Genomic DNA, 17,192 nt, shown 5'->3' on the forward strand with positions numbered 1-17,192 from the left:
AAATTAGTGCTAAAGACTACTGTGTTATACCTGTTTTGTTCTGCAAATTATGAAACTTGACCAGAAAATACAAAACAGCCAACCTACCCTTGGCTTGAGGGGAAACCAGTTGATCTGCTTGTTGGATCGATCATTCCAGTCCCAAGTTCCTAAATCCAACTCCACTTCACCAAGGAAGCTGTTCCTTCCAAAGGTATCATTGTGCCAGACAGAGATATTAAGGCTTTGGTCCTTTAGGAGATCCTTCTCAATTTTATACTGCCCAGAGGAAGAAACAAGGACAAAAAATTAAAACAAGATGAATTTTTAATCAATGCTGTGTCTGAAAGTGATACGATTAGAAAAAATGTGTCCGGGTTTATAAATCCATAACTGGTCATTTCTTCATTTTAGAAAACAACCAACCACCAACCAACCACCAACCAACCAACCACCAACCAACCACCCAACCACCAACCAACCACCCAACCACCAACCAACCAACCAACCACCAACCAACCAACCACCAACCAACCAACCACCAACCAACCAACCACCAACCAACCAACCACCAACCAACCAACCACCAACCAACCAACCACCAACCAACAAAACCCAGCTCTTTCCTTTTTATTTCAAGCATCTTAAGACCATACTTGGCTTGTATTTGTTTGCAAGAAGTATAAAACAGTCAGTGTTCTCAATGCTGTATATCCAGAGTCCACTGTAGAGTGAAGGACAGTGGAAGGACACAGTCATCTCTACAGAGCAATCCCTTTCATGCTAACATCTCTTTTGAGTGCATCTAGACCTGTGCCTGAAAGTTAAAGTTCCTCATACATCACACATGCAGTATTTAATTTCTAGTAGTAGTTTGATAAATACCCGCAGTATTTCATTATAGACTGGATTAAAAGTTTTCTTTTTGACAGAAGTCTTCCGTTTGCCCAGCTTGTATTTCTCTGGAAGCAGGTAGGTCTTTACATACCTAAAATTTAGACAGGCTTGTTAGAAGAGAAAAAACTCACCCTTCTCCAACTTCCTTTTCCAAAATTCACAAGTATTTGCTTATAAAGTGAAAGAAATCCACTTAGGTAACCATTATGTTGTTCAGCTTGTACATTTAAGAAATAGAACAACAGTGGTGATGTATAACATCACCACTTCCTTATAATACCCTTCTCCAAGGGAAAATCTGTTGAAATGTCTCCTCAACACAAAAATACAGAATATATAACTATAGCAGGCCCAGATATATTTATAGATTCTAATACTACCATCTGAAAAGTAGAATTTTAAAAGAGAATTTAATATTCTTAAAATTTTAAATTTCCCATATTAATATGTATACCATTTTATAGTGGTAATTCTATATTCAATCAGAGTGAAAAAAAAACCCACAAAGCATGTATAGCTTCTTCATCTGTTTATTGGGTTGTTTGCTCTAACAGGTTAGAGAGATTGGATAACCCCATCAGTTTTCATTTTCACATTAAAAGAAAAAATTCCATTAGAAAATAAATATATTCTTTGTACTTACGGGTCTGAGCGCTGTCGCTTAACATCTGCTACTGCCAAGTCTTTACACTGGCAAATAAAAATGTGGAGCTCGTTCAGCTGTTCTACATAATCAATAGCAAACTGAATGTTCCCCTTCACATCAACGTTGCCAAAGTCTGCACTGTAGATGCTCATTAGACTTCCGCTCACCTGCATCATACAAGAGGAGAAAAGTTTTCCAGGCGTTGCATTTCACCAGATACTTCAAGATTAGGGTAGAAGTTATGCTCAGAATTCAGACAGTAAAGAAATCAACTGTCTCTCTTTGGATGTAATAACAAAATGTAATGGACACCGTTTTACAAGAAGATTAACCAGAGATATTTTGAAATCAAAGGTGTTAGACCAAGTTTTCTACAAAAAATTTGAATGTGTTTATTGCATTGAGATAGAAGAAATGAAATTATAGGATGCTGTATATCTAGAGAACAGATCTGTGAAATATTACTTCTAAATCTCTTCATCTGATCTTCCTTGCAGAAAGCAGAGCTTAAGAATTTAGGACTTCCGAAAATACCAACCAAAAGACTAGTGGATAAAGTCTATATGGCTGAATTATGCACCTAAATATGTAGCTAAATAAAACACTGAAAATTAAACACTACATATAGAGAAAGAGAAAGATGTATAATTGTTTTTTTAATGTCAACATCATTCCCTAAAATTCTACTCTTCCTTACTGAAAGTCCACATAAACAAATGACTTTTGGTTAGCTAATTCACTGACTCAATTACATATCCAACATTCCAATAATGTCTTCTGCTTTCACTTGTTTCTCCCCCTTTCTCCTTTCCTAAATGTTTGTTCTACATAAATTGTTCCTCATTTTCAGCTACAAATGTAAGCTCTTAGGATAAAATCCATCTCTCTGTTGAGTCCTGAACAGGCTCCAATATGTTACTAGGAAAAAAAAAATTAAATCTATTTAATTTTGTTTTATTTGCTTCAGGCAATTTCATGCAAGCAATTACGTTATGTTCATATAACACAGACAGAAAGAAAGAGACAGAAATGCCAAGGGAAGAAAGACAAGAGGAATGAGAAGAGCAATGAAATAATATTTAAGAGATTAGCAAAAGCAAAGTGCCATTAAAACAAGGCTTTGGTTTACATACAGAGGATAAGGAGGCCATGCCAGAAGAGCCGCTAAGATTGGTTAGAGAGCTGGGACTCTTCTTGATTCTGCCAAAGGAATAACTGCTTTCTGATGCTGTATCTGTCTCTCTGTCATCACTCTACAAAAACATCACAGAAAGAAAGTCTGTGTATTTTCTTTATAATCACAAAGAACATTGAAAAAACAAAACCAAACAAGCAGAATTTTAATGCAGATTGAGACTCAGTGGAAACCTGAATTTAAATTCCCTTGTAGTGCGACATGAATAATCTTTCTTGAATTAGGTCATGCATTTAAAGTTGAAAGCAGATTTTTCTGATGAACAACATACACTGATAATTTTTTTTTATGCAGCAATGCAACTAGGTTCAGGGTTTTTTTGTTTTAAATCTCAAATAGCAATGAAAAAGTACAAAGATAAGTGTATTCGGACAATTATATTCAACTTCTCTACATCACTTTCTCATGCATAAACTTATGGAAGTGATAGTGCTCAGGTCTCTTACCAGTCCCTTTCTGCTACACAGCAAATGCTATCAGTTCAATGCCTGTATCTGGAGGGCAGCTGGCTGGAAGGCAACATGCACAGAACAGCACTGGGTACAGCAAATGGGTTTTGCAAAGTCTTTCTTATAAGAGGGCAAGCAGGACCCTGCTTTTCCATCAGGGAAATGCAGTTTTGGTTTCCTTGGTCATTATCAAGGTCATTTCAAGGTCATTTCAATCCCATTCCATCTCAATGCTACCTCTGCACTAAAAAATTGATTTACTTCCCACATGTGCCTTGGCATCTTCCTACACAAGCAGTTATGGACAACATCATCTCTCTGTTGTATTCTACCCACAAACAATTTACATTCCCCTCTCCATGAAACACTTTTGAAATGATGTCATATATCTTCTAATAAGAGATGCAAGATTAGTAAACAATTTCTACACACATTAAGGAAATGATTATTTATATAAATAAATATATAGCATATAAGCAGTTTGAATAAGTCTTTAAAAAAATCTATTGATTGTAGCTTCTCTAGTTATGTCTACACTCATAAGTAAAAGGAGGCCAGGATTGTTTCCCATTTCAGAGGTTAAAGGTAAGGACTGACTAATGTCCATCCTACTTAGCACAGGCCTTCTTGATGGAAAATTGATTTGGAGAGTGCTATTTGGAACTGTACAAAATAAATCCAGAGACTGAAGTAACTGTTAAGCCGTGTGGATAATCAGTCCTGTTACATGGACTGTTTGAAAGACCGGAAAATCCTAAGTCCTTTTATAGGGGAGGGATAGATAGTGATTAGACACTTTAAACTAAGTGACTTAAGTGGCTTTAAACTGAATGCCTTTAAACTAACTGACAGAAGGTGGGTTTAGGTTAGATAACAGGAAGAAATTCTTTACTCTGAGGGTGGTGAGGCACCAGCACAGGTTGCCCAGAGAAGCTGTGTACGTCCTATCCCTGCAAGGGTTCAAGGCCAGGCTGGATGGGGTTTTGAGCAACCTGGTCTAGGGGAAGATGTCCCTGCCCATGGCAGGGGATTTGGTATTAGATGATCTTTAAGGTACCTCCAAACCAGACTGTTCTGTGATTTTGTGATCCAGAATCATAGACATAATAGACCAGACAGTTCAAGTTGCTTATCACTTTCAAACTTCAGTGTCATTTTAAGAGATTTGAATACGGCCTTGAGCTTGTTCCAAGGTCCACACTATGATGATGATAACAGCTAAAATCAGGAACGGCATGTCGTTGGGAATTTCACTTGAATGGAGTTAACAGACAGGTGCCTGAAACTATAATATTTCAGAGATGGAGCTTACCTCTTCCTGTAGGAATGATGGTACCGACTTGCTAAGTCCTTTAAGTTTTTCAGGGTTGGAAAACAGCTTATCAGGCTGTGAAGGCACTGTGGAAACTGAAGAGCAGTAATTCAAAAGGCTTCAAACCATGTTTGTACTTCAGAACAGTGAGATTCCATAACAGGACACGGTTAGAAACAAACCACTTCAGATGAAATACATGCACATGCACAATCAGTTTAAAACTTGGATGCAAGGGGGCTTTTTCCCCCTAGGACTCAGAGGAGCTATCATTAGGAAGAATAATCTACTTTGACGTCTCCTATAACACTTGATAAAGGACTTTGGTGGAAGTTGCTTAACATGATATACAAGCCTGGGTGCTACAAGCAAATTCTGATCAAAAGTAATAAGGCAAGCATTTTCAGTTTATCTTCTAGATTTTCTTCCTAGAACAAGAATAAGTGCATTCATGCACTAACCATGTCATCATCAATATTAGAATCAAGATAAGGTTCTTACAAGCCAAACTATGTTCTTTTATTTACTTAGTCTATTTAACAGCAAAAGGAACATTTGTGTAAATCAAGCAAATTTTAGAGCTGACCAAGGAAGTCTCAAGTATTCCTACTTAATTATAAGATGTATATCTCATGAATGATGCACTTTTTTTCAGCCCATCTCTACCACATTTGTATATCTCTACTGAAGTTCACTTCTGTGCTCTTTCACCCTACAAAGCATAACTGCACAAGCTAGCTTTGCAAAGATCCAGTTAGCAGTAAGCCCACGATTCTCAGAATTTTCCATGCTATAACCCCACTTACATGTAATGATAAACTAAAGCTGGACTGCATGCACATTGTGAAATGCACCAATACTGAGTGCACAGAGAATTATTTGGCAACTAACAGCCAGCTACAGGGGCACATATCTATTGCATAAAATGAAACACTGCACATGATGGGATTGTTTGCAAGGTGAGTGAAGTTTTTGCAAAGCTTTTGCTGTCGAAGCTCAGCTCATGCTCAACATACCAGTTATCATCAGTATGCAGTTAGATGCACGTCCAGATGTGTAACTTATTAGTTGTTAAATCAAAAAGTATTTTTAATTTATTAGTTTAAGTATCAGTGGAGAAGTCTCTCCACTGTCTGCTGGAAGAATCCTATTACTCACTTCCTGTTGCATTTTCAGTCCTCTCTGGATGCTGATCAGGTTTCGGACCTGGTCAGTGCAATGTTGACGACAGTCATTCAGTAGCACAGTTTTGCAATGTTATAAACAGCATCAATATACTTTATACGTGGGATTTGTTTTACTTCCCCAGGCCCCATAAACTTTGTGGGTTTTTATTCCTTCTAGTCTTTTAGTAGTGGTTTAGATAGTAAGTCTTTATGAGTATTAGGTGTTTCATTTTGATGCATCATGGAGCAAGTTGTAAGAGTAAATACAGAACTAGGGACTTAGTGGTAGACTTGGTAATGCTGGATTTGCAGTTGGACTTTATGATCTTTAACCTAATTTTTTTTTCCAACCTAAACAATTCTATGGTTCTGTTTCTGTGGTTTGCATCTCTGTTCTCCTTGGAGGAGAATAGATCATAACAAAGGTAATATGAGTGTGCAAGCTAAACAAAAATCAAGTTTTTCACTGTTCTAAAGGAACAGCCTTTTCAAGAGATTCTGTCTGTACAGCTATCAATTTGGCTGTGTGTAATTTTTTCATAACTTCACTCCTAATAAATTTAACTCAAAAAAACCTACTCCTTTCAGATAAGTCTCTACACATTGACATTGAATGCAAAACAGGATTTCAGTAGGGGTCTTCATTTGAAAGCAGAGTGCAGAATGGTGCTTAACTCTTGTTTCTTTGCTGAATGTTGTATGCATCCTAATGTGCTATGATTATACTCTTTATACTTTGGGCCAGTAACATGCAAAATGCTTTAAAGCATCTAAAACATGAAAAAAATGCAACTGTGCACTTTTAAAACTGTAGTGCTCCGATGCATTAAATAAAAAATTGTGTGTTATATTCCATCCTATTCAATGTTATTTGATGATTTTCAATTCTGTTCATTTAGACACGTTCTTGGAGCAAGTTTGCTTTTTTTTTTTCCTGAGATTTGGAATTTCCAAAGGTATAAAGAAAAACTCAACAGTAAGACATCTGTAATGCACTAATGGACTGATGGTATCAGCACTAGCTGATCCAGCAGTTCATCCATTTCTTAGAATAATTCTACTTTACAGGACTGAGACAGGGATTTTAAGAGATGTTCCTTTTCGATGATGTGTTCTGAAGAGTGTTTTGCACTAGCAAAAGTCATCTTGCATCTTATAATGCAACAAATGAACAGATAAATTCAATGTTTACTTAGGCCAAGTCTTTCAACTGAGTTAGTGTTCAAAGCTCCCTATGATTTCAGTAATTGTTCCATAGGCTGAAAGACTGAAGGCCAAAATAATACACTGATAAGTGGCACAGCTTCTACAAATATAGGAGGACATAAATGCATTCCTTAAGAATAAACAACACAACAGAATTCTACAAAACCTTTTCAGTCATGCTGAGGTTAATAAAATCTAAAAGCACAATACAATTCTTGGTTTAAAAAAAAAAAACCTTCAATAGCAAACAGAGGACATTGAAAAAGCAATAAATTTCCATGCAGACACAAAAGATATTTACCATCTTCAGCACTAAGAGCTAATTCTTCCTTTGGATTATTTATTTTTTCTTTGTCTGTGCAGGAAAAAATAACACATAGTTAGAAACTTCATTGTTGAGTGTAAAATGGATGGCAGTGGTAATCACAGAATTAAGAGTGATGAGGACAAAATCCACAAACAAACCAGCAAAGCCATGGGAATGGTTAAATTCAAGAGATGCATTTACTTCACACACTACTTCCAAACCTACATCCAAAGCAGGGGTCTCGCGTTGACGGTTTCTATCAGCGTGCTGTTGCAACAGTGTTAGTGCAGACCTAAAACCTAGAAACTAGTTAGAAGCAAGCAATAGCATAAGCAGTATTAGAATAATAACTTGCTAACAATAGCCAACATCCTTCAAAAACTACATCTCCACACTTCAGTTTACTGATGTAAGTTCAGTCTGTGTCTTCCCCATTAGACATGAGATAAGCATGAAAAGTTTCAGGGGCAGGGTGAAGGGAAACAGGAAAAATAATTCAAAAAAAGAAATCCTAGGAGGCTACTGAGGGAAGTCAGGAATTCATTTTAAGTATAATATTATCTCACATTTATTATCTCAAAGTGAGTTTGGTAGGACACACTCAGGTGAAACATTACTAAACTGAGTTTTTCATGCTTTCACTGTCTACTAATTCAGTCCAAGCAAGAAGCCAGGAGGCAGTGGCAGTTGTTGCTCATTACCAATTTGGGTAATTGCCAATACATTCACTATTGAAAAACTATCCAGGAAACAGTTAATCACTATCAACATAGTGCATTTCTGGAAGATGTCTGCTTCACAGACCAGCGTTGTTTCAAAATTAACACAAATAACTGAAAATTAAATTGTATGAGAAAATAATATGGTTGCACAGTACAAGCTCTACACAGCTTATCGAGAAACAAAAACAAAGCCATGACTTGGCAAGGCTGTGTGGAAGACCAGCATTAACACATTTAAACTAAACTGGGGGTCATGGGAGACACACACAAGCTTTGTGCTCACTTGAGGTAGCTGATGGAATGTCCTCTAGACTTTTGGAAGGCTTTTTCCTATCTGCACTCCTTTTCAAAGCCATCAAAACAGGGTTTAATTCTTCTTCAGAACCTGTTATGAGACAAAATATATGAACACTGCACACACAGAGATGCCATTTTAAGCAAGTCAGTGAAGATCCAGCCACGAGTTTCTCATGAGAATCTATTTGGACTCTTAGCAAAGACAGTGAACATTCAATGAAAATACAAAATAAATTCAAAATTAAATAAATATCTAATTTGAAGTGTCTGTTTTTACTCTCTGAATATCCTCAGTCATCAGCAGAAACCTGTTGCTTGATTTCCCCTGTGTAGGTATCTGTCTTTACTGACTATTAATGGGGTTTGGGGCAATTATAGCGCTTAATTATTTAAGAATAATATAAGATAGACTGTAGCAAATTTGTAACCATCTTGTTAGGAATAGGCACCCAAAAAAAAAAAGTTAATAGTTTTAGTTTTCTCCCCTCAGTGCAAATTTTTCTGTTATATTCTCTCCCCAGTGAAAGTAATTTTGTTTTAATACTTGACTAACAACACACACACAAAAAAAAAACCAGCTGTGGATGTATTTGGGTCTCTGAAATTATGCAGTCTTCTCCAAAGGCAGAATCAAGACAGACTTAGCTCCTTCAGAAACATTTAAGACTATCTCTCCTCCCTATCTCACTTTCCTCCCCCTCCATCAACCAATCACACCTTGCAGTGTTCTGTCTGTAATTACAGGTGACAACAAATTATGTTTGATTTTTTCTTATTTGTTTCAGTTTTCGCTGACTTCCTTTGGAATTTCACTTTCAAAACAGGCTCAAGTGTAAGTTGTCAGGCTGTGGAAACTTCACATATTTCTCAGATTCTCCAGCTGAAGAAAACATTCCCAGTCTCTCAGTATGAGACTAAAAAGGTTAAATTATCTCCTCTATCTTCAGCTCTTTGATGACTATCACACACTAAACATTGTCTAGAGCTGCCATTCAACCAAATAAATGTGAATCCTAGTAAACACATCTCTTCCTTTATATGTTCACTTTCCAGTGCAACAGGCAGCAATGCTAAATGAAATAGCATAGAGTATTGGTATTGTCCTTATATCCAGCCATTCCACTGATGAGCATTTATCTTTGAAGACTAGCTGGTCAAACTAAAGACTGTACTCAAACAGTGACTGATTTTTTTTCTCTTTTAATCCAGATTATTTAAAGGAATTAATAGATTGGGTGTTACAAATTAACAAATGTGATGTCATGGGGGAGGAAGAAAAGAGTAAATCACGAAGACTGAATTAATTCATGCTGCCAAACTCCCTTTACCAAAAAGGCTTACCCAAATGTAGTATGTGTCTATCAAACACTTTCCAATTACAGAACTTAATTAATTCTACCCATCCTTCCCAAACAAATACCCACAGCAATCAATTAAGAAATAAGTATCACACAGACTTTCTGTTAACATATTTCAAGTTGGCTATCAAAAAAATGTTGTATCCATGTTTAACAACTCAGCACTATGAATTTTAGAAATCAAACAGCTCACGAGTTGAACTTCTGGTTCCAGAGTGGGAATCAGAGTTTTCATCTGAAAACTTGGATCCCAAATTTAAATTGTCCCCTTCCTCTTCATCATTATCCTCATGCTGAGACATTAGGTAGAGCAGAGCTTCTTTTGGCTGGGGGGAGTTGCTATCATCCTTAAGTGGTGTGCTTGCTCTTCTGAAATTCAACAGTGCTTGAAATTCTGAATTCTGTTCAGAGGCCTCTAAGGATGTGCTTTCGTCTCTCCTTCCTTTTTCATTTATCTGAAATGGCTTGATTGCAATCATGTTTGTCTTGCCTTCCAAGGGAGTAAGATCAACTGGAACCATGTTTCTCTCTTCTATTTTATTAATAATTTCATTTCTTTTAAGATCAAAAGCTTCAATTTCACTTACTGCAAGATCATTTACTGAAGCTTTGACATTTTGTTCTAGAGCTTCCCCTTTGACAGCTAACTTTATTTGTGTATGACAGGTACTTAGAACATTATATGGCTGCGACATAGTTGTGCATAGAGCCTCTTTTTCTGAGGGAAATGCAGGATCTCCAAACTTTTCTTGCTTATGTAACTCTTTGGATATTGGACATGGAACCGTAGATGCTTTTTGAACAAGTTTTGCTAAAGAACAACTGAATTCACTGAATTTTGCAATATTTGAAACAGAAGTTTTTTCTACTGTTTCTTGTATTTCTTGAGGATGATCTCTCTCTTGTTGATGTGGAACATGCATACTTAGATTAGTCTGTATTTTACCTTGCATTTTCTTATCCATATTTTCTGGCACAGAAGCTGTTGTTTCAGAGACCTCTTTTGGTAGCTTCTGGAAAGTAACATCAGACACTCTATATTCAGCCTTGGACAGTGCAGATCTTTCTGTGGTCTCACCCCTTTCCTGCAGCACCTCTTCATCATTCTTATAGGTCATACCCTTAGCTTCCACCTCAGCAGTTCTCTGTACTATGCCGTTAGCAAGTTTTGCTTTAGGAGGTGGTGTTTCAGAGGCCTCCTTCTGCAGCTTCTCTAAAGCAAGATTCAAGCCACTGTTCTTGGATGGGGCAACAGACTTTTCTACCATCTCACTGATTTCCTGCAGCACCTCTCCATCATGCTCATAGGCTGCGCTCTGAGTTTCCACCTCAGCAGTTCTCTGTACTATGTTGTCAGCATGTTTTGGTTTAGGAGGTGGTATTTCAGAGGCCTCCTTCTGCAGCTTCTCTAAAGCAGAACTGAAGTCACTGTCCTTGGATGGGGCAACAGACTTTTCTACCATCTCACTGATTTCCTGCAGCAACTCTCCATCATGCTCATAAGTCATACCTTTAACTTCCACCTCAGAAGTGCTCTGTACTATGCTGTCAGCACGTTTTGGTTTAGGAGGTGGTGCTTCAGAGGCCTCCTTCAGCAGCTTCTGTAAGACAGAACTCAAGCCACTGCTCCTGGATGGGGCAACAGACTTTTCTATGGTCTCAGTGATTTCCTGTGGCACCTCTCTATCATGGTCATATACTGTGCTTTTAACTTCCACCTCAGCAGTCCTCCACATTGTGCTGTCAGCATGTTTTGGTTTAGGAAGTGATGTTTCAGCAGCTTCCTTCAGCAGCCTCTGTAAGACAGAACTCAAGCCACTGACCTTGGATGGGGCAACAGACTTCTCTATTGTCTCATGGACCTCTTCAGGCTGACCAGTAGCTTCTTGGCATGTTGATTCTATGCTGCAATTAGTTTCTGATATGCTATTCATGTCATTGTACGTTTTCATTCCCACCCCTCTATATTCAGGAGGCTGAGATACAAGGGTTTCTCTGAGCAGGTTCCGCAAACCAGAGCCCTCAAGAGTATCATCCTTGTCTGCTGCCTGATGCTGTAAACGCAAAGGTTCAAATTCCCTAAATAGTTTTCTGAGGCTTTTTTTGTTCTCATGCTCGTCTGTTGATGGCATATTCACTTTTCCTGTATTTTTGCCCATTTCTTCTTCTTGATCAGCAGGAGAAATATCATGGATCTCTTCTACTGTTCTCTCAAAGACCTTGCACTGATTTGACTGAAAAGTTGTCCCTTTCAAAACATTTTCTTTTAGGTTTAAGCTACATGACATCTCAGAGGCTTCCTTTTCTAGCTTCTTTAGAACTGATTTAAATACGTCAAGCTCACCTTTAGGTTGAACAACTTTCTCCACAGTCTCTGCAACTTCCTCCTTAGGGAGACTGATATCCAATGGACTAGTCTTGTTCTCCACTTTTTCTGTGGGTAAAGATAGCCTATCACCTGCTGCTGTCTCCTTCAAAGCATTTTTATCACTGGGTGACTGGAACAACTGCAAGGAAACATGATGATATTTTGATGAAACAATACTTTCTCCTATACATTCTTTAACTGTTTGCTCCGGAAGACTCATCTTTTCCTGGGATTTTGAGGTAACTGGTTTTCTGTTCAGCTGGACAGAGTCTGTATTTTGTGTGTGTGTCACATTCAGACTTTCCAGGGTAGGAGATCCTAGAGACTTTTTGCATACCAGAGAATCTTGTTTCTGTGGTTTTTCTCTCTCAGATGTTTGGGTTTGTTGTTGAATTAACTCTTGCTTGCTCACATTATCTCTACCTTTGTCTTCCTTTGATTTACTTTCATAGATTATTGAACTATTATTATTTGGCAAAGAAACATCTTCCCTTTCAATTCTACTTTGGAATTTAACTCCAGTATCCCAGAAGTTTCTCAAACTCTGAAACCGTGAAGGATCTGAAATTTGATTCTTGGACTTTTCATCCATTTTTTCTTTTAAAGAAAAAACTTGAAAGCTGGGCTTCTGTTGGGAAAAAGCAGCAACTTTTCCTTTAAGTGTTTCTTTCTCATTTTTGCTTTTTGGGGAGGCTGAAGTGACACCAACTCTGGACTGCAAGTTACTGGCTTTTGGCAATTCTGTATATTCATGGACTTCATCAAATGGAAGTGTTCCTTTTGGCTTTTCAACTGCATGGCGTGGTCTAAACTCTAAAGAGTGCTGATGTTTGTTTCTTGAATCCTGGCTCAAACAACTCAACTGAGGACTTAATGTACTCTTGCTCTGATCACACAATCTATTAGGTGGGTATACTGCAGTTGGCTCTATTTTGGCACTTTCTCCAAGACCTTTCAATGCATGGCCACCTGACGCGCTAGTATCAATACTAACTTCTTTCTCTCCATGATTGAGTATAGTTTTATCCCCTTCCCAGAATGCTCTGATCTCCCTTATTCTTCTTTTTTCTTGTATTGCCTTCTCTGATTCATATTTCTGAGGTTGTAGCTTGTGTTCTTGATGTTCCAAGAGATTTGATTTTTGATTTTGTTGTTTGATTTCTTGACCACATTCTTTTTCTTCAGCTCCTGTACAATCAAATTTAGTTAGCAATTTGCCATTTTGCTCCTTATTCACTTCCCCTTTCTTAGGATTCACACTCTCCTTTATCAGCTGTGCATCTTCTGAAGTAAATGATGTAGATGAAACACTGTTCTGTTGTTTAATCTTTCCAAATGGTAACTCTTCTGTAACTCCTGTTTTTCCATGCATGCTAGGCCCACTATGTTCTCTAGGAGGAACTGCTGTTCTGGTTGAAAAGTCCACTTCCTCTTTGGACTCCCTGCCTTGGGATCTAGTTGATGCATGTTCCCCATCTTCAGTATCAGAACTTCGTTTAAACCAGTCTAAAACTTTTGATACAGATTCATCAGCCACTTTCACGAGTTCATCAGCATGTTTGTCAGGCTTGAAAGTAGTTTTAGCATCCCTCTCCTCAACAAGATCAGGCTTACCTTGTTGAAGACTTGTAGAATTGGTATTTGACACCTCACGTGCTTCTGTCTTAACAGAAAGTTGATGTTCATCTACAATGTAAACAAACTTATCAGAGTTATGAATTAGCCACGTGACTCTAAAAACATTTGGTCTATTTAGAAAATTCTCAGCATTTTTTTTTAACTGTTAATGAAGCAAAGATTTCTCTGTCCTTGTGTTTTTGGAAAGAACCATACTATGGGCAATAGAGAGGAAAAAATTCCTTCAGTGATATATCCTATTGGAATCATTGCTTTTGAGGGTTTGAGCAGATAAAATGACTTAATCCCACTCTAGAGGAAATGCCTACATTGAACAGGTGCTGGGCATCAGACACACACAGAATACAACAACCCAGCATATTTGTGTTTAGTCCTATGAGCAAATCCCCAAGTCAAAACTGAATTACTTCCAAGTTCAATGACAGCAATACACTAAAATTTTCAGTTCCTGTGCAGACAGATCTACCAAGCTTTATAAAAGCAATTTCATCCAAATGTCATCACCTCATCATTCACAATAAAAGTGCCTATAAAGGCTCTGATGACATTACCAATAGAAGAACCTTAAAAAAATATTGATTATGTCACAGCATAAAAATACAAAAAGGTGATTTAGGATTTAATTCTGTAGTACTTAGCACATTCCTACTACTTCTGTTTCCTAGCTGTTGTTAGGTATAAGTGACCCAAAGAGTAATGAACACGTGCTATATGCTATTGTATTCCATTCTTCAGTTCTATTAGTCTCTTACCAGTGAAGTTTTTGTGTGACTTTGATTCATGGCTCAAGATCTGGTTGGATTTATTTTCACGTGCCTCATCAACACTCAGTTCATTATTGCTATTTGGTAGCATATTGCTGGAAGTCTTCTGTGGAGTTTCAAGTTTCTTAGGAAAAACTGTCTTTGTCTGCAAGCTTTCATTAACCGGGAAGACTGACCTATTACTAGTGTCACAAGGGCCGGATGCAGATGTATGTTCTTGTAAACCATCTATTGTTTTCATTTGTAAAGCTGATGAATAGGTTTCTGAAGGCTTCACAGCAGAAATTTGCTCATCCCCAAATGAATCTGATGGGATAGCATAATTTCCACTGATCTTTTTTTTGTCCGATTCTAACAAATCAAGCTCTCCTCTTTCTTTACCATGGTGTAGCTGTGGGCTTTGCAGAAGCCTTTCTTTACTTGTGCTAGATGAAAACCTCACTTGTTTTAGTTTTTCCATTGAAATTTGTGTGCAATCCTCTGCTTCGTCCACAAGAGAGCTCTTCTCAGAATCTCCTTCAAAAATAGTTGCGGTAGAAAGACCATTCTTCTTCTGAACGTCTAACATATGACTAACACGAACTTCTGAGTCAGTGGAACTTGAACTTGAACTGCGCTTTAGAATGCCCCTGGGAGGGGTACCAGCACCATTAATCCTCTCAGACTGTTTGGTTGGTTTTGGAACAAAGTCTTCTCTTTGTGATACAGAATCCGTTGCTTTGTGAATTAATTTTCTAGCTTTTGGGACAGGACGCTTAACTAATCCCTTTTGTGATTCATCAGTAAGTTCTACAGAAGGCTTCTTATGTTCCTTTGTTTCATCATTTTGTAAGTTTGATTTAGGTGGGCTCTCTTCTGAGAATGAGAAAATTTCTGTAAGACATATATAAAGAAGAAATCATGAGTTTACACAACATTCACCTGCATAAACAGAAAGATATGACAGTGCAGGCCTGGGATGCAGTAATTATACTGGTTTATTAAAAGCAACTGCAGTAAAAACACAGGCAGAAATTTAATATACATGTTAAATCTATTTTTCATTTTGATTTGTATGTAACAGAAACTTTTAGCAAATTTAAATCCTGCAGTTATTTCTTATTCTAGAAATTTTAACTATTTGATGACTCCAAAGACAGAGAGCACCCCAAATTTATCATCAGCAATATTCCTGCAAGGCACAAAGTTTGCAGGAAAGAGCAGCTTTTGAATATGCATACACATCTTCAGGGTCAGAACATAAACAACAATCTACAAAAATGGAAACAGGCTATTTCTACAGTCACATGGAACAAGGTAAAATGCAGAAATAATCTCCTGGCAGGGAGATGAAGGGTTTTTTATTATTACTGTGCAAGTCTTCCTTTTTCCTGTTTGCAAGCTTCACAACAAAGACAGGAGAGTAATTTCCACATATGACTCTAAATTACAACTTCAAATAACTGTATTGTGATAAATCATCACTCATCAACTTGCTTGCAGACAATACTGCTGGAAAGGGAGGATTTGAAATTAAAATTAAAAAATAAAATTAAAAACATAAAGATCAAAGAGAGCTAGGCTGCTTCTGTTGAGCTAATAGCAATGACTAGAAGGTCATAAAGGGTGCTATGCCAAATTCAAAGAAATTTTGCTGTCCTCTTAACAGCAATTCTGAAGAAACAGCCCTCTGAGATGAAGTTCTCAGTAGTGACTGGAACTGTGAATAAAAGAAAGGAAGCTAAACATATTTATTCATCTAAACAGCCACTTCCTGAGTATATTCACATGTTTTAGATGAAGTTTGAAATAAACTAGTTGATGACTCCAAGGAGTTATCAAAGGCAAAACAGGTTTTGATAGCTTTCAAAAAGAAGCAACAAAAGTAAAAATAATTTCTATATAAACCACAAGAAATTCACAGTCATATGCTAAATAAGCATATTTACCCTTCTCTGATAGCTGAGGTACAATGGCTGGTCTGTTTTCTGATTCCCCAAGGTTCACGTCATCACCTGATGCAGTGGAATTAAATGGATTTCTTCTTTGCTGAAAACAGAATGAACACCATAATTGCAGTCAAATTGTTATATCAGTACAGCCTTCACAAAACAAACACAAGTGCAGTGATTGCCTCACTTACCTGTCAGCAAAGAGTCTGAAAGCATACCTCTTGATTTGAATACATGACAAAAACCCTAAACAATATGAATCAAGAACTATCAGAAATGCCAGTGATAGCCTCAATTTGTTCTTTCTGAAGTCACCAACAACAGAGATAAGCTACCACTCAAAGACACTTGAAAATCCCAAGTTGTTGCAAGTTAAATAATTTTATCTCTAGTTCTGTGATGTTGGAACACAGCAGGACAATCTCTTTTAGTAGCTGAAGAGGCTGGAAGCCAGGTCAAGAACACCAACTACAGATGTAACAGCACTTCAGTGCTGAACTTTTAGTAGCTTTCATTATCTCCCTCCAAAACAAAAAAAATACTCCTTTTTTCAAACTTATTATCTTTCTTCCTCAAATCTTCAATTATCTTTACCACTGAAGCAAATAACCACACAAAATGTAGAAGATAACTTCTGCCATATTCAATATCAGTCATACCCTTACTGATGAGACTGGTGCCTTCATAGGCCTTTCCTCTGGGTTGTCTAACATGGAGGTTATTGGTTTAGAACTGCAAAGGAAAAGTATATAACAATTTCAGAAAACAGACATTGCTTTAGGCCTTTATGAAAAAGCAAAACAAAGATTCATTTATACATAGTCAAACACAACTTCTCGGCATCTGAAGTTTTCTATTTAACCTGTTGTCATCAGGTTTAGAAGTAAAACTTCTCCTTTCTATAGCAAAGGGGATATTCTTGCTATTTTGTTTCCTTGCAAAAATTTCTTTTCTTGT

The 17,192-nt window shown here is 37.3% G+C and overlaps 1 protein-coding gene across 7 annotated transcripts in view; it reads right to left on the bottom strand.

The window, feature by feature from the left end:
- SYTL2 (synaptotagmin like 2) overlaps positions 1 to 17,192 on the bottom strand; it is a 53,058-nt gene that overhangs the window by 4,575 nt on the left and 31,291 nt on the right. For 4 of the 7 annotated variants that reach the window (XM_051779190.1, XM_051779187.1, XM_051779188.1 and 1 more), the window contains 12 exons: positions 16,895 to 16,967; positions 16,233 to 16,332; positions 14,293 to 15,177; positions 9,728 to 13,588; positions 8,163 to 8,264; positions 7,152 to 7,205; positions 5,637 to 5,684; positions 4,479 to 4,573; positions 2,656 to 2,775; positions 1,520 to 1,689; positions 865 to 967; positions 88 to 258 (listed from right to left, as the gene is read on the bottom strand). In XM_051779190.1, coding sequence (XP_051635150.1) covers positions 88 to 258; positions 865 to 967; positions 1,520 to 1,689; positions 2,656 to 2,775; positions 4,479 to 4,573; positions 5,637 to 5,684; positions 7,152 to 7,205; positions 8,163 to 8,264; positions 9,728 to 13,588; positions 14,293 to 15,177; positions 16,233 to 16,332; positions 16,895 to 16,967 — 5,782 coding nt within the window. The remainder of the gene's footprint in view (positions 1 to 87; positions 259 to 864; positions 968 to 1,519; positions 1,690 to 2,655; positions 2,776 to 4,478; positions 4,574 to 5,636; positions 5,685 to 7,151; positions 7,206 to 8,162; positions 8,265 to 9,727; positions 13,589 to 14,292; positions 15,178 to 16,232; positions 16,333 to 16,894; positions 16,968 to 17,192) is intronic. The other 3 variants (XM_051779193.1, XM_051779189.1, XM_051779191.1) reach the window with 3 other exon arrangements.

This window comes from Manacus candei, unplaced genomic scaffold (assembly GCF_025592945.1).
Source record: "Manacus candei isolate 608988 ecotype Guabito, Panama unplaced genomic scaffold, ASM2559294v1 h1tg000014l, whole genome shotgun sequence".
In the NCBI taxonomy this organism is placed as follows: domain Eukaryota; kingdom Metazoa; phylum Chordata; class Aves; order Passeriformes; family Pipridae; genus Manacus; species Manacus candei.